Source organism: Sardina pilchardus, chromosome 15 (assembly GCF_963854185.1).
Source record: "Sardina pilchardus chromosome 15, fSarPil1.1, whole genome shotgun sequence".
NCBI classification, from domain to species: domain Eukaryota; kingdom Metazoa; phylum Chordata; class Actinopteri; order Clupeiformes; family Clupeidae; genus Sardina; species Sardina pilchardus.
The window spans coordinates 20002690-20030237 of record NC_085008.1 but is presented as its reverse complement, the minus strand read 5'-3'; the positions used below and the strand labels follow the sequence as shown (position 1 = coordinate 20030237).

Below are 27548 nucleotides of genomic sequence, written 5' to 3'. Positions count from 1 at the left end.
AGAGAGAGAGAGAGAGAGAGAGAAAGAGGGGGAAGAGGGTGGCCACATGAGAAACTGTCTATTTGTAACTGTTTGTTTCTTTATTAGTCTTTATAGCCCTTTAAGTTTTATTTATGTCACTTGATGCTATCATAGTTTTCAGCAATGCTTATTTGTTGACGTTTCCTTTAATCTTTTTCCCCTCATCACTTTTGCTTTCATGTTTTATGTAAACTTAGTACACTTGTAGAGAGGGGCCTAGTTTCTATTTTTACCCAAATATAAAGCTGTGTTATTATTATTATTATTATTACTATTATGAAATACTGCAGTACTTCATCTTGACCAGAATTTGCACTGGAATATCCAGCCTATGTGGTGAGGAAGTGGACAAGAGTTTATGACCAGCAGTGAATGCATTATAAAGATGCCAATCCTCCATGACAACACGCGTACAGTCTGAGGCTTCAGACGGCCCAAAGTTTAAGGCCCCGCTGGGAACAAGCTTCATCTGGAGAAGCGCTTATTCCACCACCTGTGATGCCCTGCCAGAACTACATGACATGTTTCAGAGGAAACGTTCAATCCCTTTTGTGCCAGCTAGCTCTCAGCCTTGGCCCCGACCGTCACACAAGTTTGCGCTTTTGCCCCAAAACAGCCCATTCCTCCATGTCAACATCTCGCTGCAAGATCAAAGCACCACTGGCAAACAATCATTCGGACTGGCCTTATCATCTGCCTGCGTGTGCTAATAAATCAAATCTAATCCAGCCTGACACTGGATGAATGGCCATCTGTGTCCACGCTGGCCTGATAGGGGGCTCCTTTTTTTGAGTCAGGCATGAGTCAACCACCTATGTCGAACAGAAAGTAATACAGCCGAGGCCCCGAGGACCTCTCAGGTATATAATGTGAGGCCTGGGGCAGTTTGTGCGTCGCTCTGATACATATCTAAGTGGTTCCAGTTGGACCAGGAGCTCTCTGGCGCAATGCTGCTTTGAAACAGTGTGCTTTCAGGCCAGATGGCCACTATGGAAAATGAAACTAGGACCAAGAGGACAATGCTAATAATCGGTAATAGCTAAATACGTAATAACCTCATTGGACCTCATCAGATGCAGGCCCTTCACCTTCCTGAGGTCCCTAATGGTATTCCCCTACTAGTGTAGACACACACACACACACACACACACACACACACACACACGCACACACACGCACACACACAACACACACACACACATGCATACCAATGACCTGTTTCATGTCCGTAAGAAAGTCTGCTGTCGTCAGGGATACGGTTCTAACTCCCTGACGTTCGCATCTGCAGCAGACTGTTCCTATTGTTTATGTACAACCTCGAGAGAATATACCACTTCAGCAATATGAAGTCCAGACTCCTGCGTGAGTGAGCATGTGCGTCAGTGTGCGTGTGGGTGCATCTGTTGGACACATTGATCACATCAGGCTGGCCCTGTTCAGTTCTCTTGTCCCCCCTGATACACACACACACACACACACACACACACACACACACTGACCTGAGCTACTCTCAGCGGGCATGCGTTCAGCAGTGCGTAGGTGGCTAAGTGATTGACTCCAGCGACATAAGTAATCCCTGTTTTAAAGCCTGAATGATTCATTCAAACTGTTTGGAAAGTTCCTGTTTCATCACGTATAGTTCTCTAGAATGAGTGTGGAAAATGCACTTTGTCGGTGACGGTGCTTCATTGTACTGTAAACAGTCAGCAGGCAATCAGGATCAAAAATGTGTTGATTGTTGTGTTCTATTTCAGGGGCAACTTTGGTAAGGGTTATCCAAAATAGTGTTGATACAATGTGTATGATACACTTGAACGTATCATCTGTGGCATGGCATTAGGATGGAAAACCTCCAAATGCCTTGGCCAACAGTTCAAATCCTCTCAGTGTTGCAAAAACGGTTCAACTACCACCAGAGAGCTAGTTCTACACACCACACACCTGTGCAATCTGGAGTAGACTAACGTTGTGGATCATTCACTGAGACCAGATTGGCACAAGACTGCCCTACATCTGATGAAAATGTCACCCCTGAGGTTTGAGTTTGAACGCGACGCAAGTGTTTCCCATCCATCCATGGCAATCATTTCTTGGGCTCGGACAGAGCGCGAACTCTAAACGATGACCGGGAGCATGGGAGAGAGTTTTTCCTTTGGGCTGTTCGCAGCTGCGGGGTTATCCCCCATCAAAATGATCAATACTAACAGTCAGGGTTGGCGCGCGAAGAGCGAGCGCCTTTTAATGCGCCGTCATAAACGGCGTGCGGCTTGAAAGAGCCGAGCCCATCTGGTGTTGGGTAAGCGCGCTGTTTGATGGCGAGGAGAATGGGCTAATGGCACCGCTGGATGAAGACTAATCGCACGCAGTTCGGGGAAAAAAAAAAGCTTTCATACCCCCGCCATGGCATGTGAGAAAAAGGGCGGCGGGATAGAGAGAGAGGCCAGGATGTAACGTGAAACCACAAGCTCCTGTTTCCACCAGACGCATGATCTCGAACATACCACGTACCACACAGAGACACCAACAACGTTGTGTGTGTGTGTGTGTGTGTGTGTGCGTGTGCGCATGGAATGCTAATAACATTAAGGACAAACCACTGTTGATAAACCTGATGGAAACCACATTGAAACTCCTCCACAGGTCAATGTCCTACCCGACACCAGTTTCGCTAAAACCCAAAAGAGCCTTTGAAAACTTGGACAAATAAAACCCACACACGAGTTTCAGATGGTCCGGAGAGAGTGACCCACTCCAAGCTTCAGGGGTGGCTGGAGATAGCCAGAGATTAAATTAAAAGATAGAAGGACTGTATTCACTGAGTTCAAAGGCAATCTCTGGACCTTGTTGAGAGTTGTGGCTGGTTCCACTCAAAGCCAACTGTTGAAGTGTCATCTTTCCCAGAGTGAACATCCAGCCTTATATCACCATGTACAATAGATCAGGAGAATAACAACAGCCTCCCCAGTCCTCTCTGAGAACTACAGTCTCAGCAGTGTGGTCGCCCACCATGGAAATCGATGTCGTGTGAGATGATAAGTCGATCACTTTAGTTTTATGTTCACCCACTCCAATTGAGGTTGTCAAACTGAATTGATTTGAGAAGGAACACCCAGGGTGCCTGCAGCATCTTGGTTAAGTTCTTTGACGTAGGTTCACTGTGAGTTTGTGACATATAGCACAGGACTGCGTAAGAGTATTCCTCAATGTGTCCTTTGAGAATCTGAAACTGTAATGAGTCACTTGTTGGCAGAACACTTCCCTGTGGCACTGTCGCCACTGTTGCTTGGGGTGCAACACATGTTGAAATGGAAACCTTCCCAAATCCTGACGTTAAAAGGTCCAAAGTATCCGCCATCTGCTCCTCCACCACATCATGGTTAACCACATTGGGGACTGACCACAGTTGTAAATCTGACGCTGGTCAAAAAGCAAAGCATAATCGTCTCCTCATAAATATTATCACAAACCTAAATCAAGCCATTTGCCTGAGGAGTGAAGAAGTCGATCAGCAACGTTTATGAGCAACCATCAAAAACACTGAAATCTGTGACGACAGCATTACATTCATTACGTTTAACTACAAGGGTCTGGAGGCTTGACATGGCTTTAAACACCCCTTGCAACCCCAGATCACAGAGACGAATCTAAAGCAAGAAGACTAAAGGCCATTTTGCACAAGGATGGACAGGGACAGACCAGGTCTTTCAAAGGATTGTGGTTGGAACGTGGTCTCTTGGCATGGATGCCTGCTTACAGGAGATGAGACCAATTTGTACCGTGGAACATCCCGCCTATCCATTTTGCATTTGAAAGATTTTTCCAGCGTATAGGGAATATACTGCGGGGAGGACATGACGAATGCGTGCCCCGCCAGCCTTCCTTTCACTTCAATGCCAGCATGTGGTTCCCATTGGAACCGTGTCGGATCTGGCTCCGCTTGTCGTGACGGACAACAAATCGGAGCTGGACCCATCCTGCCGCGATGCTCCTGGAGAATAAAATGGCAGCTCACTGGAGTGGGAGGGGCCGAGTCAGGCGGAGCCGAGGTGTGCTGGAACTGGTCCTCTGGCACTGAAAAGGGCTGTCTCTTTAAAAGCAGCACTACTCAACAATCTGCCACATTTTTGAGATGAGCTTTTATCAGAGATCTATTTTTAGTGTCATCTTTGGTATAATTTTGATGGCATATACTGTAGACATGTAAAGGATAGATATAGCCTACATTCCCACCGGCCTTCCAGGATATTCACTACGCAGAATGTGTTCCTGGTAGGAAAAGACATCAAACAGCAAAATGAAAGAAAACCTTTCGTAGCTCAACATAGTGGACTACAGTATCACCAAGAGACACCAGTTAGCATGTTAGCAAGCTTTAGCAATGTCAATAAGGCTATGGATGGTATTTACAGGGTATCGCATGCCTTTTAGGTAGCTACATACAGTAACTAGTTTTATACCACAACTCTGCAGCTTTACTTTAAAAGATCTCATAACTGTTCCTCAACAACTAATTGACAAAAAAGAGGACAATAACTAGGCTGTCCTACAGTGTAGCACATCCAGACTGGTGAATGAATCCAATAAATGTGTTGTAAGGATTTGGCCAAAGTTCATCTCCTGGCTCTGTAACCAACTGGCAATTCTATTGGATTGGCTGGTGAAACTGTTGGACAGTCCCATAACAATTCATTTCAATTATATTACTTGTCTGTTTTTGACCAGTTTTTTTCCAGCATTTCAGACTTTTACACCAACTCCCACCAACTGGTGAGTCAATTGGATTGGCTGGCAGAACGGTTGGACAGTCCCAAAACAATTCATGTCAATTATATTACCTGTCTGTTTCTGACAAGGTTTTCCAGCGTTTAAGAATTGTACTCTGCTTTTCAGGCAGACACTGCAGTAGTAGGGGATGTAGTGGAACCAACTAACCGTGTCCAGCTGTGAATGGCATTCGCCTCTGAATTTGTGCAATCTCTTAACAGTAGCCCTGTGGCAGGGACGCCACAGACTCCTGACAGTTTGTAACATTGTACGGACAGATGGCTCCACGCAGTCTCTGCGCTGTGGCCTTGCCGAGGCAATGGAGCGAAAGGTAAGTGTAAATCCATCCCAAAACTCGGGCAGGTTCCATGCGTGAGAAGCAGCAGGAGTAGCCCCCTTAAATCTTAACTGACTGCTGTTTCAGAAGCATCAACAGGGGCTCTGACACCGAACCCTCCTTTTGGGGGGCCACAGGATTAGTAATAGGGCATGGCTGGTTCGCCTGGATGCAGGTGTGGAAGCAAGAAACATGTTTCTCACACTACAGTATGTTCCAGCCTCGAAAGCTTTTATACAGTGTCTCTCTGTTCCCACAGGCACTTAACCCTTTGCCTCTTTTCCCCCAATCTTCACTTTTCATTTTCTGCACCTCTATATATCTACAGCGCACCATTCGACTTCTGTCTCATCTTTTTCTTTCTTTCCTTGCCCCTCCTTTCCTTCCCCCCCTCCGCTTTCCTCCCACTGGATCTCCATGACAGGCCTCCAGTGCCTCTCCTTCTTCTCTCCTTCTGCTCCCTCTCTCGCCTCACAGCAGGATTTAGAACCCAACGTCAGGGAAGTTCCAATTCTTCCTACGCCAGTTTATCTCCAGATCTCTCTCTCTCTCTCTCTCTCTCTCTCTCTCTCACTCTCTCTCTCTCTCTCTTTGTGGATCCCTCTAGGGCTGACAGGCCGCCAAGCATTTAGAGAGCATAAAATATTGGTAATCCATCCTTTGGCAGAAGCTCGCTGGCCAAGCTAAGCACTTTACGGTAGCACTCAGGAGAGAGCCGTATAGTCTTGCCATCAAAAACAAATGACCTGGGCTCGGTACTCCAGAGGCTCCTGAGAGGAAAAGAGGCAGACTGGCACCAGAGATGTCCACTGAGCTGTGCAGAAGTCTCTTGCTGACCTAACATTGAATCAATCACTATGTCATCAGAAAACAGACTAAGAAGTAAACTAATGAATCATCAGAGGAATGATCGATGGCAAAATTTGTGATTTGGAAAACAAATTTTCAAAAATGCTAGCCAATAATTTTTTTTTTTTTTAGCCCAACACAGCAAAAGATGAGCAACACAAGGGAAGCACATGAACGATCAACGTGTGATGATGCATATTGATTGATGTTTCACATGAAAAGTAATCCCAAGACACAGCAGCAAACATCCAGATGGACGTGACAGAGTTATTTTTCTTCAAGGCGACTATCAGCAGAGATTTTCAGTCTCATGATTGTATTTCATACCGAGTCAATTATTAGGATTTATATATCTCATACTTCTAATGAACACTTTAATGCATACAGTATGTGAAAAAATAAATTTAAATTCATTTTGACTTTATCAAAATATTAGATCTACAAAATAAAGCAGGAAAACAAAAGAGAAAGAATGTGGAAAATCTATTTTTTAACAATCTGTAGCATAGGGTAGAATACTTGCTCAGTTTACTCACTCTCAGTCCTGGAAAGCCTCCAGTCCCAGTCCCTCCAACAGGCCCCTGGAGGGGAAAAAGTAGATATGGGAAATGAATGCTTTTTGATAAAGCAAGTAAAATAATGGAAGATGATACAACCTACTACTCCATTTACTTGAAGACTGTATACATATTTGTCACTAACAGATTAATGCATAAAATCTTATTTAACACCAGAAAATAAACAAAGGGCAAAGAAAAACATTGTAGGTTTTTTTTTGTCGGATCCTGTCGTAATGTATCACAGCACCTTCAAGTGTATTCTTTTCAGCTGAGCTCAGCCAAGCATACAGCTATTTATCTAATATATGGCTGCTCATTTCAACACCATTGAGTTTTATGGAGCTTTTAATATGACTGGTCATGACACTAATAGAGTGAAGTAACCTGAATAGACGCCTACCAGAGCTACAATATTCTACAGAAAAGGGTGAACACATCACGTCTACGGTAATTCTATAAATCACTTTAGAATTTTCCACATGTAAAAACTGAAAAAGGGCTACATAAATTTGATGGCACGACAAAGAATATGTGTCTGTGTGTGGCTCATGCTCTGCGAAAGCTGTAAGCTGAGATTACAACGGCGTGGCTGCTTCACTGTAAAAGCCACTGAGAACCGGTGTTTATTCAAACAGCTTGACACGAGCGAAAATGTTTTCATACAGACATTTTCTGCTCTTTAACCCTCCCTTTGCCAAGACCCTTACCATCACAAACGATACGCTGAAGCATACTTTTTATGAAAAGAAGATACATTTTGCTGACGCTTTAATCAAAACATAGCTCTCTCTATTTACAACTCTGTTCAAACATGGAGAAAGCTGTCAACGCTTCCTTTCGGAGTATAGGGGCAAGTCCGGGCACACCAAAGTGCGGTGAGAAGCAAGGATGTGTAATTTCGCTACATCAACTAAATGGCCACAAACGCTTGTGAAGTTTTATACGCGGAACAGATTGCGAGGGGATTTAATTAGGTGTTTACCTCGTTCCCATCCGGCCCTGGAGGACCCCTCTCCCCAGCGTCACCGACAACACCCTGAAAACGGAACAGACAGCTGAGTTACGGCACGGACACACCTTGGCAGTAAGTACTGTAGGTTATGACAAATGGGATAGGAGCATAACCTCTGCCCTAGGTACTTTCAATCTACTTTGGGGGTACAGTATACAGTATGCGCATGATGGATTGAATGGATACATGTGTCCTTCCCATATCAATACATCTTGATGTATGCTAAGACTGTAAGGTATGTGCACTCTCTCAATCTTCAGTGTCCAACCCCTACAAAGGTTAAATGGTCTCAAAATACACAAAGTGCCCTACTTTTGTCAAACACACAGGTGCAACCCCAAAAACACATCATCAGTTGGAAGATCATGCACAATTTCAGTCCATTCGGCAACACAAGATGTAAAATGTACTGCCAATTCTAATTGGTGAAAGTCTGTTGAATTAAACAAGAAGCAAGCACTGTCTACAGTGCACACCGGTCTGCAGTCCACAACTGTGCTAAGTGATGCCTTCATTTTACTGGCTCTCTTGGCTCTTGGATGTTGGCACCTCGGTCAGCATGACCAAATGGGACATAGCTGATGGCCATGCATTCTGCTGGATGTCACAAGCTTTATGACGGCAAGGTTCATTCATTTAGCAAATTCCGTCTTGCGTGACCACTCTACAACGTATGTACATTCCACTGTTCTGACTCGTAAACACACTGATATACCCCCAAACTGAAAAACCTATGGATTATGTACAGCACCAAATGCCAGTATTTCTGAGTTCATCTATAAAAAGCACCCAGAGTCTGTCAGTTAGATGTTAGTGGGTTTTGATGTTGGCACGAGTGTCCTGTCCCACTGGAGGCCATGGAAACAGTCTGCTTCACCCAGAGAAGCCATGTTCTATGGTGTTATTCTCATCACCATCCCATATACCATCCCACACACTCTCTCACACACACACACACACACACACACACACACACACACACACACACACACACACACACACACTGCCTCCTCTCATATTTACTCCAGGGAATTTGAAAGTCTTCCATGCAGCTTTCAGCGACCCAGAGATGTTTGATAATGCAGTCCTGCTCAGTGACACTGGGAGGACTGCCCAGTTGGCACCGAGGCAGCTTGCAGTCTGTCAGACGCTTTTCGCCAGCGCTTGTGTTTTTATAAGGCTAATACTTTTCAGACTGCTCATTCCTGGTGCCAGTCACTGGCTACAATGTGCAATCATCCCCATTAAAGATCATTGCTTCAGTAACCTGGAACAAAAACTCGCCGCAGGAGTCACACCAATTGTACTCTGGTGTGCTTTTAAAGGTGCTCTTTTGAAAGCCACACTTTCTGGTGGAGGATTTGGCACATTGAGTGTACAAACAGCGGAAACAGCACCTTTTGTTACATGCCTGCAGGCTACATGAAGGTTAAGCATTATTGTATTTAAAGTGCTTGAAGTGCAACTTTTTAGGTTACATAATAATGTTGGAAGATCTTTGAAGCTTTTGTGTAGAACTGCTGTTGACACATTTCTAGGTCACAGGGACTCAGTGTCCATTGTAGACAACATTTTGTCTAAAAAGGAACAAACATTTACTCAAACAATATACATTTCTTGCTCAGACTGATGGAAAGCTTGTTTACAACACTTTACCTGCCTTCCATTTGGACCCCTTTTCCCAGGAGGGCCTGGAATTCCCTTGAAAATAAACAGAAAGAGAACAGCTCTTGATTACAGAGTGACATGTTTCCATCTCAAACACTCCTTTACCCACACATCTACTATTTGCATCTACAACAAAACATAGACACACTGCAATGGAATGAGCTGGTTATGCAAGAACTTGACATTTAGATTTAGTCGGGTTTTTTTTATAGCTAACAGGTCATTTTTCCAACATTGGGTATTATGGAAAAACGTGTTCAATTATTTTTATAGCTTCAAAACATGACATCCTGTGAGCCGCCATCACCGTATAAGCTTTCTGTGCCAAATGAGTTCCTAAAAAAGGCAACGTGATAGATTTTCTTTCAGTCCTACCCTGATCCACTAAAAATTATATACATGGCTTGATTTGTCTGGACAGGGTTTATCCATCAAACTGGCCCTGTCTAGCCACCCCCTCAACAAGAACATGTACACATTGAAACTGTGCAAGGACAAGACAAAACACAGACAGCTGAAATTATTCAATGTGGTTGTTCACTTCTTGCCAACATAATTTTTGGAACAGAGAGGTTATAGTGATGGAAAAGAAATTAACTGAGTTATAAAATCCCCACATAGTGGAGGGTATTCACAAGAACAACATGTGCTGCTACTTTTTCCCCGCAGTAAAGAGGGAGAAAGGCATGCTATACACTATCATATATTTTCACAAAAAGAAAAGAATACATGCAGTGTAACTGGTCTCCATAGTAAAAAACAACAACAACAACAACAGAAATAGACTCCTCATGAGAGGTCACATGACTTACTCTTTCTCCTTCCAGACCTACTGGACCTGCAAGACCAGGTGGGCCGATGAACCCCTAGAAGAGTGACAATAACAATACAACCCATTATAGAGGTCTACATGCTTAATTTTTCAGAAATATAAGACAATGCCCAAAACTCACATTGTAATGGTTGGTGCTTCAAGTTCACCAACATAAAAAAAATACCATATTTACTTGCATTATAAAGCTGCTGCCCTGCAAGACTTCAATAAATCAATCAATAACACCACTTAACATATTCACAAAATCTAGTAGCAGGGGACTAATCAAAAAGATGGAATTTGGTTATCAAATTGTCCTCAATAATCACTCAATCAATCACTGCAGCAATACATTGGAATGTCTCAGAGATGCAAAATGCTGTGCTATGTTCCAAATAATCCTTCAAAATCTGGAAAAGTATTTTTTCCAAGCTCATCCAAATATGAAGGCCCCGATAAATCAAGTCATGAGTTATAAGAAACCTTGTAAAAGATTGAATATCCATTGGTATTCTCCTATAATGACTTCTCTATTATTTTTAGTATGGAGTATGGAGCTTGTCACTACATTACTTAGAGAAGCATTTTAATCCATTTTGGAGTTCCTCATGGCTCTATGCTTGAGCTTGTGACATTTCTACTTACTATATAATTTATGTTTTACCTACTCATCAAGCACCAGTAACAAAGAATACTTAGAAAAAAACCCTTAGTGCATGGACTAGTTACCATCTTACATTGCAGATAGTAAAGCTTGTCATATGGCATAGTGACACCATGTTCAACAATTGTGATGGTTTTCTATTGGTTTTTTTGCTTCTTAGATGGTCACTGGTAAGTCCGGTTTTATCTGCACACATGGCTATGCAGGATTGGCAATTTCATCGCTGGTTTCGCTTTCCGTTTTCGCTCGTTTTATGCTTGCATATTTCTCTGCAGAGCTTCCCCTACAGCCTTAGCATGTATATTTTACAAAACTCCTCAATCGGTGCCTTTTCATGAGACTTCACATGACACTTCCTGGAGTAGACCATGAAATTGCAAGCGTGGTTCTAACGCTACAGACCACTCGGGCAGCCAAAAAAACATTGTTTGACCCGTAATAACTCATTTAATCATATATAACAGTATGGAACGAATTGATTAACTGAAAAACGTTGCATAGTTTACCTTTAAAGATAAAGTTGACTTATTTAGTAGAGACTATTATGCAAAGTAACACGGACTCGCAATGTCAGTAATCGACCAATAGTTGGTGACATTACCATTGTTCTGCTATGCCTGTTTTTTTTATTATCACCCTATTGAATAACTGTAGCACTACCTCACCAATCGTTCAAATATGCAATGTGACTAGGGAGATGATTTTAAAACATATTTGAAAAGAGGTCCATGAAAATGAGGGTCTGTGCCCCCAGGTCGGCAACGTCCATAATCCAAGAGAAAGGCCGTCTAGGCTGAGGGGACAGCAGGTTATCTGCTATGTTTTGGTTTCTGGTTAAGTGAAATCACATGGCAAGTCAGTCAAAGATGAAACAAGATAGACGGGAGGCCTCTAAAGCTCTCTCTTTCCCTCTGCCTTGCCCTGTCTGCCCTTCTCTCCCCCGTGCCTTCTTCCTTCTTAGACATTCCTCTGAGACTGCAGAAGGCCAGGCTTAGTGCGAGTCTCTGAAGTCCCCTGACAGAAAACAATGCAGTGATTTGTACGTTTGTACGATGCATCTATTATAGCTTTCAACCTATAATGTGGTCTTTTTCCTTTTTTTCCCTTTGCTTTCTCTCATCGGCCAATTTCTTCTCTTTTTTTCGCTCTCCTCTCCTTTTCATTTTGTCATTTTGAACTTTTCTTTCTTCCCTCTCTCTCTCTCTCTCATTCTCTCACTTCTTTTCTGAGCACTGTCTTGAATCCCCCTACTTTTCTTTCACTGTAACCCTACCCCCACCCCTTCTCTCTCTCTCTCTCTCTCTCTCTCTCTCTCTCTCTCTCTCTCTCTCTCTCTCTCGCTCTTTCTCTCTCATGCCAGTGCTTCCTAAGGAGTATGCGCTGCGTGAGTGAAGTCGGCCGGCACTTTGTTAAATAACACAGGCCCTTGAACAGCCCCTAGTGGTGCTACACAGCTTTTAAGAAACAGCCCCACAGACCTCAGGTCAGCTGTTTGATGAACAGGAATGGTAGCGCGAGCCGCCTGCCTGCCACTGTCTAATCCTCTCAGGAAATGAAAAGTTCACGTTTTTACAGCACAGGAGGGAGAGAGGAGAGGGGTTTTGCTCTACTTACACGGACACCTTTAGGACCTGGGTTACCTTCTGGTCCAGCCAACCCCTGAAACAGAGCAGACTTAAGGAGGAGAATCCACTGGCCTTCATTGCAAATGCCAAAATGGGAGCAAATGTGTGCCAACAGGCTTTATATACAGTAGATGGAAAAGCCATTGTTACTGAGGGATGAAGTGTAAAGGTAAACAATGTTAAATAAAGATTTTAAAGGGGTTCATGTTGTGTACATTTTCCAGTGAGGCAAAGCATGTGTATGGTCTACTGTAGGTAGTTTTGGGGGAAGTTATGGTGGCACACATGGTACTGTAGCAGTAGGATTCTGGGTAGTGTAGTTTTTAAGTGGATCGTGGTCACTGCACCTGCCTGCCAGGGTAACCTGCTGCCCCAGTCTCGCCTGGTAGTCCTGGCAAACCCTGCGGGAGAGGAGAGGAGAGAGGGAGAGAGAGAAAGCGAGAGAGAGGGGCATGAAAGAGGAGAAACTATGCCAGGGGAGAATAAGACAGGTATTGTTCTCAGCTGCCCCCCCCCCCCCCCGATCGGTGAGGCCCTTCCTCTGCCATGTCCACAGCCTCCGCGCTGAAATACCCATCTCCGTCCAGCCACCCCACCGCTGGCACAGCTCCAGTTCAGATGGTGAAACATGAGCTGTGCTGTTATCTAGCACTATTACAAGAGCATCTTAACTTGGGTAATAAAGAGGACAAAATACGGATACTTAATAACCTTGCTGCAGTTGGAGCAGAGGCCAACTGATGGTTAAAGCTACAGGTACAGTATAGCTTGTCTGACTATGGCCTAAAGGCCCCAAATGCCAAAGTCCCCCAATGTTACATGATACTACTGTATATGATTACTAAAATCTATAAATGATTCTTATTACATTGATATCGGTATAATGAGGGCAATTAGGAAAGAGTAATGATGAAGACAGGCGGAAGCTCAACATGGCAGATTAGTCTGTATAATATGGTAGTTAAAGTTCTCGACCAAAACAAGACAAAACGTAAGGGGGAAAGCCTTTCAAAAACTCTTATGAGATTAGATTTGTCTGTTGGGTAAATATCTCCTGATTTTTCCTGCTTGAGTGATCACATCCCATCTACAGTATTTCTTTTTTTTGTGTGCCTTTAGATTCCCAACATAAATCATATGTGTCTCTAAAGCCAGCTGAGCAGGAGGGGCTTCCAAAATCTCACAGACTGTTGTCTTTTTCACCGGCTGCATATGACTTTGCTCAGTTTCCAAGCAGCTTGGTGTAAGTGTTAATTATTAGGTTCTTCTTAAGCCTTGTACTTCCTGTGGAGAGCAGACAGCGATGAACTGGGATGAAAGAAGGTGTGATGATAAAAAGGAACAGCTGAGAAGCGTGACATAACTGGTGACATGCAGACCACAGCTGTGTGTGTGTGTGTGTGTGTGTGTGTGTGTGTGTGTGTGTGTGTGTGTGTGTGTGTGTGGTGTGTGTGTGTGTGTGTGTGTGTGTGTGTGTGTGTGTGTGTGTGTGTGTGTGTGCGTTAAAAATGCATGACAGATCTAGTGAGTGAGAAGATGGACAAATCGGAGCATGAGTAGGTTTGGGTGTCAGTGTCCGTGTGAAAACCGATTGAGAGAAAATGACAGCGTAGAAAATGAAGATAGAGTGAAGGGATTTCTGTGTGTAGTTTTATAAACACGATTCTGTGTATCGCATGACAGGGAGATGTGAAGTGTGTGAACATCCTACCGGATCTCCTGACAAGCCTGAAGGCCCAGGATACCCTTTCGGACCCTGCAAGAGAAACAACAAAACCAATAAACTCCAATACACTTGAATAAGATCCTTTAACACCGGTCTGGACATTGTTTGTGTCCAGAATCTGCTTTGAGACTCATCTCAGTCTCTTGGCTCAGAGCATGTCTAATGTAAAACACTAGCTTGGTTCAATGAGACAATCCTTAGCCCCCAATATTATCACATCCCGCTCTATCCAGTATTAATATTTAGCTAACACTGACATAACTTAACAATAGGGGGCAGTAGGATTTGTTGCAGTCAAAAAGGGGAGGGGGCAGGCCCAGCCAGTCTGAATTCTCTGAAGGGTCTGGAAAATTCCCAAGGCCAATTCTCCAACACCCAGCAGCCTAATGGCACGGCAGAGGTCAGAGGTCGGCATGAATTACCTCCTAACCTGGTCTAGACCTGACAGGCTATTTCTGTTGGGGGTCACCTTCGGTGTGGGAATTTGCCTTAAACTCTGCAGCCACAACAGCCTAATGATCCTTGTTGAGATCAGCATACAGTACGTACACAAATAAGGAGGATCCACATATTGACTATGCCCAGCGACAGACATCCTGGATCCAGAAAGTAGAAGTCCTGCTATATATTCTGTCCATCTGGGCACTTAGCACAGGTGATATCACTTATCAGCTGATCTACCTGGCTGCTAATTAGGATGCTAATTTAGCTGGTTTACTAAATGGTTGGATCAAATACTTGGCAGGAATTTTACTTTCTGAATCCGGGATGTCCACCATGTCTACAGCATTATTGGGTTTACTTACTTCTAAATCTTAAATCTTAATGTGAATCTAGTGGTGTTCAGGATAAAATTAGTTGAAGCACAGTGGTTTGATGGAGAGGACAAATCCTTCAAACAGAAAACAGTAAAACTGAAAAGATCAGCTGATTGAGGCTACGAACTTGTAGTCAGCCATGGCTCAGTAGGCTCAGTTCTTCTGTTCCGAAGACTTTACTGTAATAATCTTCCATGTTTCATGCATACCACAGTACATGCATCAAGAGTGGCTCATAACCTAAAAAGTTATCCGAAAAATCAAATGGGCAAATGTGTCCTTTGAAGAGTCAAGATATGCTTCAGACTCTTCGAGTGCTCTGAATGTTCCACTCCTGTGCATAAAGAAATATCAGGTTGGCTGGTCCAGGATATCTAGAAGACTGGTACAGGATACTGTTGAAAGGAAGGGTGAAGAACCCGCAAACTGTGGGCACTGTTGTGCCATTTAATCACTTCCTAGGTTGCGACACCTGAACTCTTATGGAGTTCAATAAAAAAGACTTCACTCAGGAGGGTTAGAGAAGGTTGGTCCAAAGTCATCCATTTCCTATGAAAACACCTCATGGGGCCTAGTTCATCTTCTGGGTATTAGGTTAAGTTTCTGCAAACATTCTGGACAGTCCTCCTGGGACGGGTGGTACAGTCCGGTTTCACTGCGCTACTGTGCTTCCCTCACACAGCTTAAATAGAAGCTCCAGTCATTCATCTCCAGGCGTATCTCGGGAGGGATTAACACTTGCTTTTTGGAAAGCTTCCTCGGAAAGACGCTTCGCTGATAAGGAAGTTGTGGAATCTGGTGGTGTTTAAGAAATTGGCCACACTCCATTCATTGTTGTATGAGGCATCAATGTTTAGGTATGATTGACTACAGGACTGTTTATGACATTTATTACATGTCAGTGGACACGTCGTTACATGTGATTGGTGTTCGGTGATTAAAAAAGTCCCGGTCAGATGGATATGAAGGCCATGATTTATGGGCTCATATGGACACTGAGAGGGACGCTCTTATGGGCCAGTTGCTCTTTGAAGATGTATGGGATGTTTCGTGGCCACTGGGTGCATAACCTCCCGTCGAGAGTCTTTTCCGCTAAAAGATGACCTTTCACCTCTCGGGAGTTCTCGGGTTCTCGCAGGGCTGTGCAGACGCTGCCCCTGCCCCAAACCGACGCCAGGGCCACAGTGGCACCAGGTCTCCGAGAGGCCAGATGGCAAGCCGCGGAAAGCCTTGCACTCTGACACAAGCCCTTTCTGTCACAGCCGTAACCCAATCCACCCCAATCCATAGACTTGAGCGTTGAGAGGGGGGGGGGGGGGGGCGCTCGGTGGCAACAGCAACAGCAGCAGCAGGAGCAATGGCAGCGACCTCCAACTCCGTCCAGTGTAAAAACACGACGCCGGGCACTAAAAAAGCAAAAGCCGCCATCGCCGCCCGTGCTTTTACAGCCCACACACAGCATGTGTGGCCTACACTTGAGACGCAACAGTCCGGGACCCTTTCCCCGACACACAGTTAACTCCCCCAGGTTTTAAAATAGTGACAGGCTTGTGTTACCTGCGCGTGCAGGGGGGAGGTAGAAAGATAGATGGAGGTAGAAACAGCCTTACCGTTGGACCTGGAAAACCCATTGCACCCTGTGGGCCCATGCGTCCTCTGTCTCCCTGAAAAAAAAGAGAGAGAGAGAAAGAGAGAAGCATAAGAACCCCCTGAAACGAGAGTGGGCTCACAGCGACCAACACAAAGCGTGCACTGGAGTTATTATGACAGTGAGCCATCCACCAAAAATGTGTTTCGGGTTAGCCAAGAGGAGTCAGGGAGGGAAATAGGGAGTGAAGCCTGACTGTTTATCACGGGGCAAAAGAGGCTAGCTGGAGGCCCAGTCGAAGAAAAAAAAAAAGAGACCGAAAAAAAACAGGCTTGACCTATGATCTATGATCTACAATCTAGAGGTGATGTTATCACTGAGAAAATGTTTGGGGATAAGGTGTAAGGGGTAGGGGATAAAAACAACAAAGCTACAGGAAGGGGAACTGAAAAGGTGCATGACAGGAAAGCTACAAAAGCCACAAAGGCATTCACTGTGTGTGTGTGAGTGTGTGTGTGAGAGAGAGAGCAAGAGAGAGAGAGAGAGAGAGAGAGAGAGCCAGAGAGCCAGAGAAACTGGAACGGGAAGGGCCATGATTTAGGGAAGATATGCAAAGAGCTGACAGGCCATGCTGCATATAGGGCCGATGTCTCGGATGCCTTACCGGGTCCCCCGGTGGGGCCTGACCAGGGGAGAGTCCTGGATCACCTTTGGCACCCTAACAAAAGACAGATTCACCACAGTGTTACTTACTTTGCTCATACTTTGCCCCTCTCCTCTCAAAACAACACACACAGGCACACACAGACACACAGACACAGACACAGACACAGACACACACACACACACACACACACACACACACACACACACACACACACACACACACACACACACACACACACACACACAGCCTGAATGGTGTGCATGATAGGTTACTGACACTGCTTGTAAAACAAGTGATCAACTTTTCAATTGGTGTGGTTTCCCTCTTACAATAAACATTGTAAACTTTACGACACAGTAAAAAAAATGGCCAAATAGGCAAGAGATTACAGAGACTTGAGATTACATTCTGAGCTGACAAGAGTGATCTCAGCAGAGAGATCTGTATCAGTGTACAATACCCCACCCCTGCCCCAAAGCCCCTTGTCACTTTCTGACTGAACCCTGTATTCATGGGAGAGGTATAGCTGTCAAACTTGTGTATGTGTGAGTGTGTATCTCTGTGTGTGTGTGTATGTGTGTGAATGTGTGTGTGTGTGTGTGTGTGTGTGTGTGTGTACACAGCCATTGAGAGAGGACTCCTTGAGAATGCTGATTTGTGGGCTGAGCGAAGACAACCTCTCTAAGCCCCTTCTTTTGAGCCTGTCCAGAGGAATTGAGACACAAAGCCATGTCAAGCCCGACTCAAGAGGCTACTGACAGCGACATGAATTCCTGAGAGAATTTCACAGAACAAAATGTGGCCGAAACATAAAAGGGAGGGGGGGGGGGGCACAGAAACCAGGAAATGAAACAACAATGCGTTTGACCTGTGCTCAAACATGTGGTCTTTCCTGGGAATCTTCCACTGACATGTTTACAACTTTGGCAACTCTACAGACAGTTCTCAACAGAAAGCCCTTCAACAGCGTCATTTTTAAAACATCACTGAGTGAGAACCCAAAAATATCTTGGGCACCACTTCTTGTTACACACTGACGTGCATTTACAGGGTGTAGGGAGTTTTTCCCTCACATTTTTTATACCAAACAGTCATGACCTCTGAAATAGTAAGAGTTCCTTCCAAGGCTTGATAAGTATTTCTATCACCAACTGAAACAGATCAAACTACAACATGAACCAAGCAGTGAAAATATCGAGCCAGGTAAACATACCATTCTCACTCAGAATGGAACAACTGTGATGGAAAACGAGACCATAAAAACCATCTCCACCATCACAACCAGGTCAGATATGCTTCCTATTAGCATCTAGCGCTGGCCAGACAACTGTGAAGTAACTGACTTATGTGAAGGGATTGACACTCACTCAAAACATTCAGTGGAGGATGAAAAAAGATATTGTGAAATCCCGGTTGTTTTCTTTTACAGAGAAAGATGCTTGATGAACCGATATGAAGACATGAGGGCCGTGGCACACGATCAAAACGTTTTTTTTTTTTTTCAAGCCCACACGACCAGCTGTCAATTCCAGCTTTCAGCACACTGCCGAAGATCTTTAGACACACCAGGTTGTTCACAGCTACAGCGATGTTCCCATCCCGGCTTACGGAGGGATTTAGAGGGCGAAAAACCAACAGCCCTCAGTCTGTTCCCATTCTCCTGAGTGCAGCAGAGGGATGACTCATAGGAGAGGCAATGTGGTGATAAATCTGGCTGTTTTAGCCCACAGCCATCGTTCCTCATAACTGTACCGGCGTCCAGGATGGCCTCCCGTGGCAGCCGTTCAAGGTCAAAGTTTAGGAAACACATCTACACACACTAGCTCATTTTTAACGTCCCAGGAATTCATTTGCTGGGAGGGCCGGGAGGGGGGGGGGGGGGACTATGTCTGTAGTCTTAATGTGTGCGGCTGCAGCTGGGACTCAACAGTATCACACGGACGGGGAAGAGAAACGCAGAGCAGTAATGGCTGACAAAGGAGGGCTGCAAACAGTCAAAACTTCATTACTGTACTCGCGAGCTCAGTTTTAGTAAACCTGCGTAATTCTCCTGTCATCAAAATGCAGAGGCTGCACAGACAGAGGCACTAAGGCTGTGAAAAAGGGCCGTTTGGTAAATGTCCTCTTCCTCTGCAGGCAATCATGGAACACTTCCCATCCTCCCAACCCCCCCGTGCTCCTCGTCTCCCACACTGTGGCTGTGGAGCAATCACTGGCTGGCCGCAGACGTCTTGCGAGCGCAAAACCACATCCACATCGCGGCTGCCGCCGCTGCTGCTGCTGCTGCTGCCGTTGCCACTGCTGCCTCTGCATGTAAGCACAGCACAACACAGCACAGCTCAGCCAGACCCAGACGCAGAGGCAGACCTCGGCCCAAGCCCCAGCCCCTAAAGCAGGCAGAGCCAGCCCCAGCACAGCCCCTTCCTGGAGCGCCCCCCTTCTGAAGTGTTTTATGGGGAGTCCCACTTCCTCCCAATCCACATTAACTGCTGCAAGCCTCGGCGAGCCTACATGAACTGCATCCTGTTAGCAAAAAATAAAAAAGCTTAATTCTACATCATCCATCTGGTGACGTAAGGCAACGATAGAGGAGCCAGACGAGGGAAGGATGAAAATAAAACAGCAACGTTTTGCAGTCACAAATGCTGACTCAAACTGATCAGATCGGATGCGGTTTTTACGAGATGATGGAAGGGGGACAGGCCTTCGAGAGCGGCGCTCTCCCCCGAGGCTCCTCGCCGCATTCCATTTTATTGCGCCGCTTAAAAAACCCAGCTGTGCTAAAGACTTTAATGGAGGACGAAGATGCAAATAAATAGCCAAACAAACACAAACACAAACAAACACAAACACAAATATCTACGAAAAAAAAAACTTGTTCTCACAAAAATAATATCCAAATACAGAGTCAATTTAAAAGCATAGATTGAATGCTATTTACTTCAAATATCCCACAGATGAACTACAGGCCAATAACCACTAAGTGTGTGTCCATTAAAGCACGGGGGATCTCTGCAGGAGCTTGACGCAGGTGTGAGCTCAAACGCACAGAGCAGGTTGGCTTTGAGACTGCACACGGAAAAGTCTGCAGGTGCATTTTCCAAAGCTATACATCCTCATTCCGACAGGCGTAAGGAATCCCAGAGGGTAATCCGGAGGGTGAAAAAGACTAACAAAGCATCATTTATCTACAAATCTATCTCTCCCCTTCTCTCTCTCTCTCTCTCTCTCTCTCTCTCTCTCTCTCTCTCTCTCTCTCTCTCTCTCTCTCTCTCTCTCTCTGTCTCTCTCTGTATGATTTTTGGGTGAGCTCCATCTCCACTGATCCCGTGCATCTCCCAGGGAGGGGGTGTGGAGGGGCTGAGGTATGACTCCTTCCCTCGGAGCTGGCTTGCGTTGCCTAGATTGTGTCGGCAGGTGTTGAAGAACACATAGCTTTGAACAGACACACTGATGATGTGTGTGTGTGTGTGTGTGTGTGTGTGTGTGTGTGTGTGTGTGTGTGTGTGTGTGTATGAATATGTGTGTGTGTGTGTGGAGGGGTGGAGGTACATAAAACCCTGCTGGAAAGAGTAGCACTACCAAGAAGGTACAGTATGTGCAGGGTGCAGGGGAGGATGGATAGAGTAGAGTGGGGGGGAGGATGGATAGGGTGGGGGGGAGGGGTTGGGGCACAGTACGGTAAAGCGATGGCAGAGTCCCGTGCCAAACCCACAGCGCGGGTGTCAGAGGCTGCTCTCTGTCAGCCACAGGCTGTTGACTCCGACGCTGCCAACATGCTTGAGGAGATGAGTGCTCTCAGCACAGCACAGCACAGCACCGTCCAGCCCAGCACAGTGCACACACTGCTGACTCCTGTCCTGTCAGACCTCCCTCTCTGCCTCACCGCACCTCTGCCAAAAGTGTGTGTGTGTGTGTGTGTGTGTGTGTGTGTGTGTGTCTATGTGCAAGTGTGTGTGAGTGCTCGGGTTTATAGATGCATAAGTGTCTGTAATAAAATGTGCTTTTTTCCTCGCCATATATGGTTACTTAAACGAGATGCATGCAAGAGAATGGTATTATTTCGATGATGTCGATGAGAGTGTTCAAGGAAGAAGTCATTTGTGTGTGTGTGTGTGTGTGTGTGCGTGTGTGCATGTGTGTGTGTGTCCGTGTGTCCGTGATAACTTGACTGGAGTCATCTGCCCAGGCAAACCCGAGATAAGGAAACACATGCTGAGCAGATTCAACAGCGCTATACACACGCGTTGACCTAGAGAGAGAACATGCCAGTGTGCGCCACGTCACGGTCCCCCCGCATCTCCCATCCCATCCCACTTCCCTGCATGATGCAGCCTGGAAACATTCAAGGATTGCAAAACAATAGTCCTCAGACCTCGAACATCTGTGGACGGACGCAGCCCACTGAATCCCGCCTCAAACACGACCGTCAGCCTGCAGAAGAGTAATAATGGCTCTTAGCGGTGTTATTAATTCTGCCCTTCAGCTCTCAGGCTGAGTTTATCCAGACGCGAGGCTTGACAGGCCAAAATGAAGCCGGGCCGGAGCAAAGCGATGGGACATTAAGTAAACAAAAGGTTGGACGAAAAAAATGTGTCCGCAATACCAAAAGGAGCTGGACGGCCGAAGAGTTGTTCTCGGGAGGCGCACGCCGTCTGACCGAGACTGGTGCGGTCAGTCGGGAAAGAGGAGACGGGGCTTGGGTGAAATGTCCGCGCGTATCCTGGCTCGGAATCTGAGGCTTGAGCGCGGCGCATCTAGGTGCCGGCGTGAGTGCGGCGTGAGTGCGGCGTGAGTGCGCAGACACTTTTTGTCACTCGTCCACGCATACTGACGCCAACATTTTTAACTGACAGGCGTTCGATAAACAATTACGGCGACGCCGGCAAAAATAGAACTGAAGCGTAATCGGTACAGCGGTGGTGAGCGGGTTCAGCGGTGGTGTATGGGGTTGTGTTGGAGACAATAGAATCTAAGTAACCGAATGTGGAAAGTGGAGTGTGCCGCACTTATGTCAGTGCCGATATGCGGGGGCCTTTTTGATGCAGAGGAAGGCGGATCAGTGGCACGGACGCTACTGATCAGAGAATGAGTCACCGCTGAGAAGTGCTGGAGGGAGAGAGAGAGAGAGAGAGAGAGAGAGAGAGAGAGAGAGAGAGAGAGGCCAAAGGTGGCTTTTCATGGACGTGCATGCATGACACCCGAGACTGAACATCACATTGTTTCTCCTCGGTAACCCCATCGTCCACACCCCCCCCCCCCTCTCTGATCAGCCGCCTTATCTTTATCTCTCCCCTCCCTCCTCCCTCCCTGGACACTCTGTCCTCTCTGGTCCGGTCTCCTGCGAAGTCTGTCTGACAAGACGGGATTGTGGGATTGTTGCGCTGACCGACTGCTTTACCTGAATGAGCCTTAGGATAGCATGGAAGATGCAAGATGCAACCTCCTCAAAGACTGTCCATTCATGCACACACACACACACACACACACACACACACAAATACATCAATGAGATGTAAATCCCACCCTCACCTCAGATCCATGCAATAAATCAAAGTGTGCGTGCGTTTCCCCCCCCCCCTTCTCCGAGGGAAAAACGTGGGCCTTCAAGAAAGCAGCATTCCTTTGGGTGAGCCTGAGTGCTTTCAGTCCCTCCGAGACATGTGCTGCTGGGACGGCGCTCAAGTGTCAAAGGGATCGGCTTTGGAACTTTTTTTCGGAGACATTTCAAAGTGGGAACACAAGCTAATCTCCCTGGTGATATATTGAGCATACTTTTGATTACTACAGAGAGAGTTGTTAGCTGTTGAAAAGGCTGAAGGTATTGGTTGAGCTTCTCCTCAAAAAGCAAAAAAAAAAAAAAGAAAAGAAAAACATTGGGATCATTCCACCGAGGCTGGAAAAATCTCTTGCCATGATTTATAGTAATGTATTAGAAACAGACAAAAATGAAATAAGAGCTCAGTCAGAAAATTAGAGTCAGAGACTGGATCAGTATTTCACCATAAACACCAACGTCTCCCGTAACTTGCGAAAAACTTTCAATTTAATTTCCCATTTCACGACACCCAATGAGGTTCGCTTTATCTATAAGGTTACATGTAAGAAGTCACCATAAGTGTAGTCCCCATTAGTAACAGGCTCCCTTTATGAGTCACTGGCATGAATCATATGAGCAGAGAGTCTTCTCCCTCCAGCTTGAAAGAGAAGACTCCAGTGAGCGCATCCCGTTTCTCCCAGGAACAAATTAATCAATGCCCAGAGTGCACGCCTACTCTAGCACTCAGCCAAGGGAGGCCGGACCAGGTGTTTTCCATGGGCCGACTTGCACACACAGATGCTCTCTCCTCTCCCCCCCCCCCCCCCCTCTCTCTCTCTCTCTCTCTCTCTCTCTCTCTCTCTCTCTCTCTCTGTCTGTCTTTCTCACATGCTTTGCTCACCTCGCATAAAACCAATGTGCACGTACACATTCTCACCCTCACCCCTAAAATGAAAATGAACAGAAAAAAAGACACGCCCGCCTCCTTGATTTGGACTCCATTTGATAGCAGGGGATAACAGACAGACAGACGGAACCGACAAGGGCATTTTCCGCCCATCTATCAGCGGCTATCAGTGCCGCACATCCACCCTCCTCTGTGCCCACGGGGCACTTTCCACCCGCTTTCCAACAGCCCTGACGCAACATCGCGCCATGACAGGACCGGCAACCAGAGCCGCCCGCTCCAGCTGTGTATTAAAAACATCAGCCGCCCTCCCGATCACCTACACCAATCCCCCCCCACCCCCCCACCCCCCCCCCCGCCGCCCCCCTCTTCCCTCTCCAACAGAGTCATTCATCTCCATCAGGAGTTATTTGTTCCTCAAATTAGGAATGAGGAGTCTGTGGAGAAGGAGAGGCAGTGAGCCTTGGGGAGAATGCAGATGTGAGCAACGTTGGGAGGGATTATGCTGGGGTCAATGTGTGTGTGTGTGCGTGTGTGTGTGGGTGGGTGGGTGTGTGTGTGTGTGTGTGTGTGTGTGTGTGTGTATGAGGATTCTATGTGACCAGATTTAGGGTTTAGCTGAAAGTCCAATGCCTTTGAGCTGTGGGCAGAGTCTGTGGCATTCTAATAGGGGATGACGTTAAACATCAGTGGGAACTCAGCCTGTTCTATGCTTTGTGTGGCCTTGAGACATACCCCCTCCCTCCCACCACACACATACACACACACGCACACACACACACACACCCACACACACCCACACATGCACGCCACCCCTAAGGAGAAGCTGACAGAAGTGTGTGTGTGGGGGTGACCAAGGCTGGCCATGGCCCCAAGCTATGCACTCACCTTGGGACCAGGTAAACCAGGCAGGCCAGGGTTCCCATGAGGACCAGGCGGACCCTAGACAGAGAAAGAGAGAGAGAGAGAGGGAGACAAAACACATACACACACACGCACACACACAAACACACATGTGTAGGCACGTACACCCATGGAAAAACACGCACACATAAACACACACACACACACACACACACACACAGACACACACACGCACACAGAGAATTGTTTACTGCCATGGCATACAAGATCCAAGACCAAGGATGTCAGTTTTAAGGTCTGCATTAGTATCTTATCTGTTAAGGAGCTGATAGCATTTCTGAAATCCTCTGGGGGAAAGGACAGCTTAAGAGCCCCAGAGGCTGGGAGCCAGGGAGACTATATGTATATCTCCCCCAGAGCCCCTGACTGAGTGATAAACAATGGCTGTGAGTTATACCTCAAAGGTAGCCGTCTCTGCATCCCACCTATATATAACATGATGTCACATATTTTCCCTTATGCCAAACGTGTGTCTTCCTCCAAGCTTTGTGGAGGAATGCGGCGGAGAGTTACACACATCTGCACTCCTGCTGTTCTCTCTCTCTCTGTGTCTCTCACACTCACATACACAGACACACACACACATACAGTACACACACACACACACGCAAGCACGCACACGCAAGCACACACACACACACACACAGACACACACACACGCAAGCACGCACGCACACACACACACACACACACACAGACACACACATGCATGCCACACACACAAACAAACAACACACTCCACCACTTCCTCATTTGCACTCTTTTCTTCTTTCTCTCATCTTTGGTCTCTCTGTCCATCTTTCCATGTTCCATGTCCAGCCTCTCTGTGCTGGCCATTGCCAGAGTGAGGGATAGAGAGATGGAGAGATGGAGAGATGGAGAGATGGAGAGCTGCTGAAAACCTACTGCTGTTTTGACTTTTAACACGTGTGGTTTTCTTTCATTCTTTTTTTGTCCCTTCCTCCAGGCCAGCCCTCAATGTCACCTTCTCCTTCTTGCCCACACACTTTCCATCACGGCCGTAGCCATGTTCTGCGGGTAAGAACATTTCCTTACGGCGTAGGCATGTGAAGCCGACCGCATGGTTAATACCGTTAACTCCTTGTTCCATGAGAACCAATCTCTTCCCACACTATCCATCAGCCTCTCTCTCTCTCCCCTCTCTCCTCTCTCTGTCTCTTTCTCTCTCTCTCTCTCTCTCTCTCTCTCTCACTCGCTCTGTTGCAGGGTACTTTCAGCTCAGTTGATCTGTCCCTCTCTCGTGCTCACAAACATGGATGCAATCAGACAGACACACACAGGCGAAATGTAGCCTACATACATACAAACAGAGAGACGGGGTCTGTCTGTCTCTCGCTTTCTTTCTCTCTCTCTCTCTTTCTCTCTTTCATACAAGCACACACACACACACACACACACACACAGACACACACACACACACACACACGCACACACACACACACACACACACACACACACACACACACACACACACAGATGAAAAATACAGACACACACACACACACACACACACACACACAGACTCTAAGCTTCCCTCCCTCTCTGATTTTAAGAGCAGATGTTTTAATACAGGGGTTCTGGGAGAGAAAAGTGCTACCACCTGCGCGTGAGAGACGCACAGACACACAGAGTGAGTGCCCTGGGAGTTCAAGCAGAGCAGCGCAGCGCAGCGGCGGGGGCGGCCGGCTGCTGTAGACTCCAGTGAGGTCTGTGTGGCTCCACCACAGTGTGCCACCCTGCAGCGAAAGCCCCTATCGCCACCACACATCTCATCTAATGAGCCGCCCCGAGTCTCCCGGTAATGCTGCATCCCCCACCGCGGCGAAAAAAACATCCAGGCGTCCCGGATGAAAAAACTGCACATGGAAACAAAATGGCTTATAAAGACTCTCTCTCTCTTTCTTTCTCTCTCTCTCTCTCTCTCTCTCTCTCTATCTCTCTATCTATCTCTCACTCACTGTCTTTCTGTATTTGTCTCGCTCAGGATTCTCTGGGATTATATAAACTTGTATCAGCAAGCAGCACTTTCATGCTAAGTGTAATACTACCACACCGTGGTAATCGGATTCTGTTCCCCCATTTGATCAAAAAGAAAGTCCTACGTCCCCTGGCAACTGCTGTTCCTCCACAAGTTCCTCACAGCAGGGATGTCCAAATCAAATATGTATTTCATCAGAACAAATCAATTCTGCATGCTGCAAGTGAAACATCTGCCCAGGATGCACCCTCTAGGTCTAACTGCCACGTAAGGGTGAAAATATGAATATCTACTGTACTATACTGGGGTGTTTTTTGAGAGGTTCTCATTCTAGAGCCTTCCGATATTATGCTATTCATTAAAACATATCAATATAACCATATCTAAAGTGAATGCGCTACTTTCGCAACATATATCTGCATACAGTAATTTCCCACATAAGCCGCATTGTGTATAAGCCGCAGGACAGTGTTTTATGCAAGTTAAAAGAAACAGAACCATATTACTGTAACACCATATTAACTGTTCCCCTGTATTAACCTCATAGCTGAAGAAATTTTGCAAAAGCAATGCATAAGCCGCGGCTAATAGTCGGGAAATTACGGTACTCAGTTGTAGAGATATAGACGCAAGGTGAAATAGGCAATATGAAGCAATTCATTTGTCAGTAGCTGTATAGTTGAGCCAGCTACTTAGAGAACTTGGCCTAAACATCGAGCACCCTTTGAACTTAATTGCATTTTAAACGAGCATCGTTACAATTCTACGCCAATGAAAATGACACCGTAGGCATTGCAGGCAACACACCAGCATCAGTCATAAATCATGTCGGGCAAGACAGTGATTTACTCCAACCAACACACTTCTCAATCAATGTCGTCTGTGCAGCTACACAGGCTAGCCAACTTGTTAGCAGGACCAGACCCAGTGAGCATCAATCAATCATTCCAGTTTGAAGCCAAATCAGCACTATGACAGTAAGTAGCCAAATAATAATAATTTTGAGGTTAGCATAATGTGTTGACAGGATTTAGCTATCTATTAAAATGCAGCAACTGCTATTATG

At 46.1% G+C, this 27548-nt stretch overlaps 1 protein-coding gene across 1 annotated transcript in view; it reads right to left on the bottom strand.

Annotated features, from left to right (window-relative positions):
- LOC134102478 (collagen alpha-1(XXIV) chain) overlaps positions 1–27548 on the bottom strand; it is a 107726-nt gene that overhangs the window by 60643 nt on the left and 19535 nt on the right. Inside the window, exons 5-14 of the mRNA XM_062556586.1 lie at positions 24448–24501; positions 17111–17164; positions 16469–16522; positions 14026–14070; positions 12662–12715; positions 12304–12348; positions 10024–10077; positions 9200–9244; positions 7514–7567; positions 6508–6552 (exon numbers count right to left, since the gene is read on the bottom strand). Coding sequence (XP_062412570.1) covers positions 6508–6552; positions 7514–7567; positions 9200–9244; positions 10024–10077; positions 12304–12348; positions 12662–12715; positions 14026–14070; positions 16469–16522; positions 17111–17164; positions 24448–24501 — 504 coding nt within the window. The remainder of the gene's footprint in view (positions 1–6507; positions 6553–7513; positions 7568–9199; positions 9245–10023; positions 10078–12303; positions 12349–12661; positions 12716–14025; positions 14071–16468; positions 16523–17110; positions 17165–24447; positions 24502–27548) is intronic.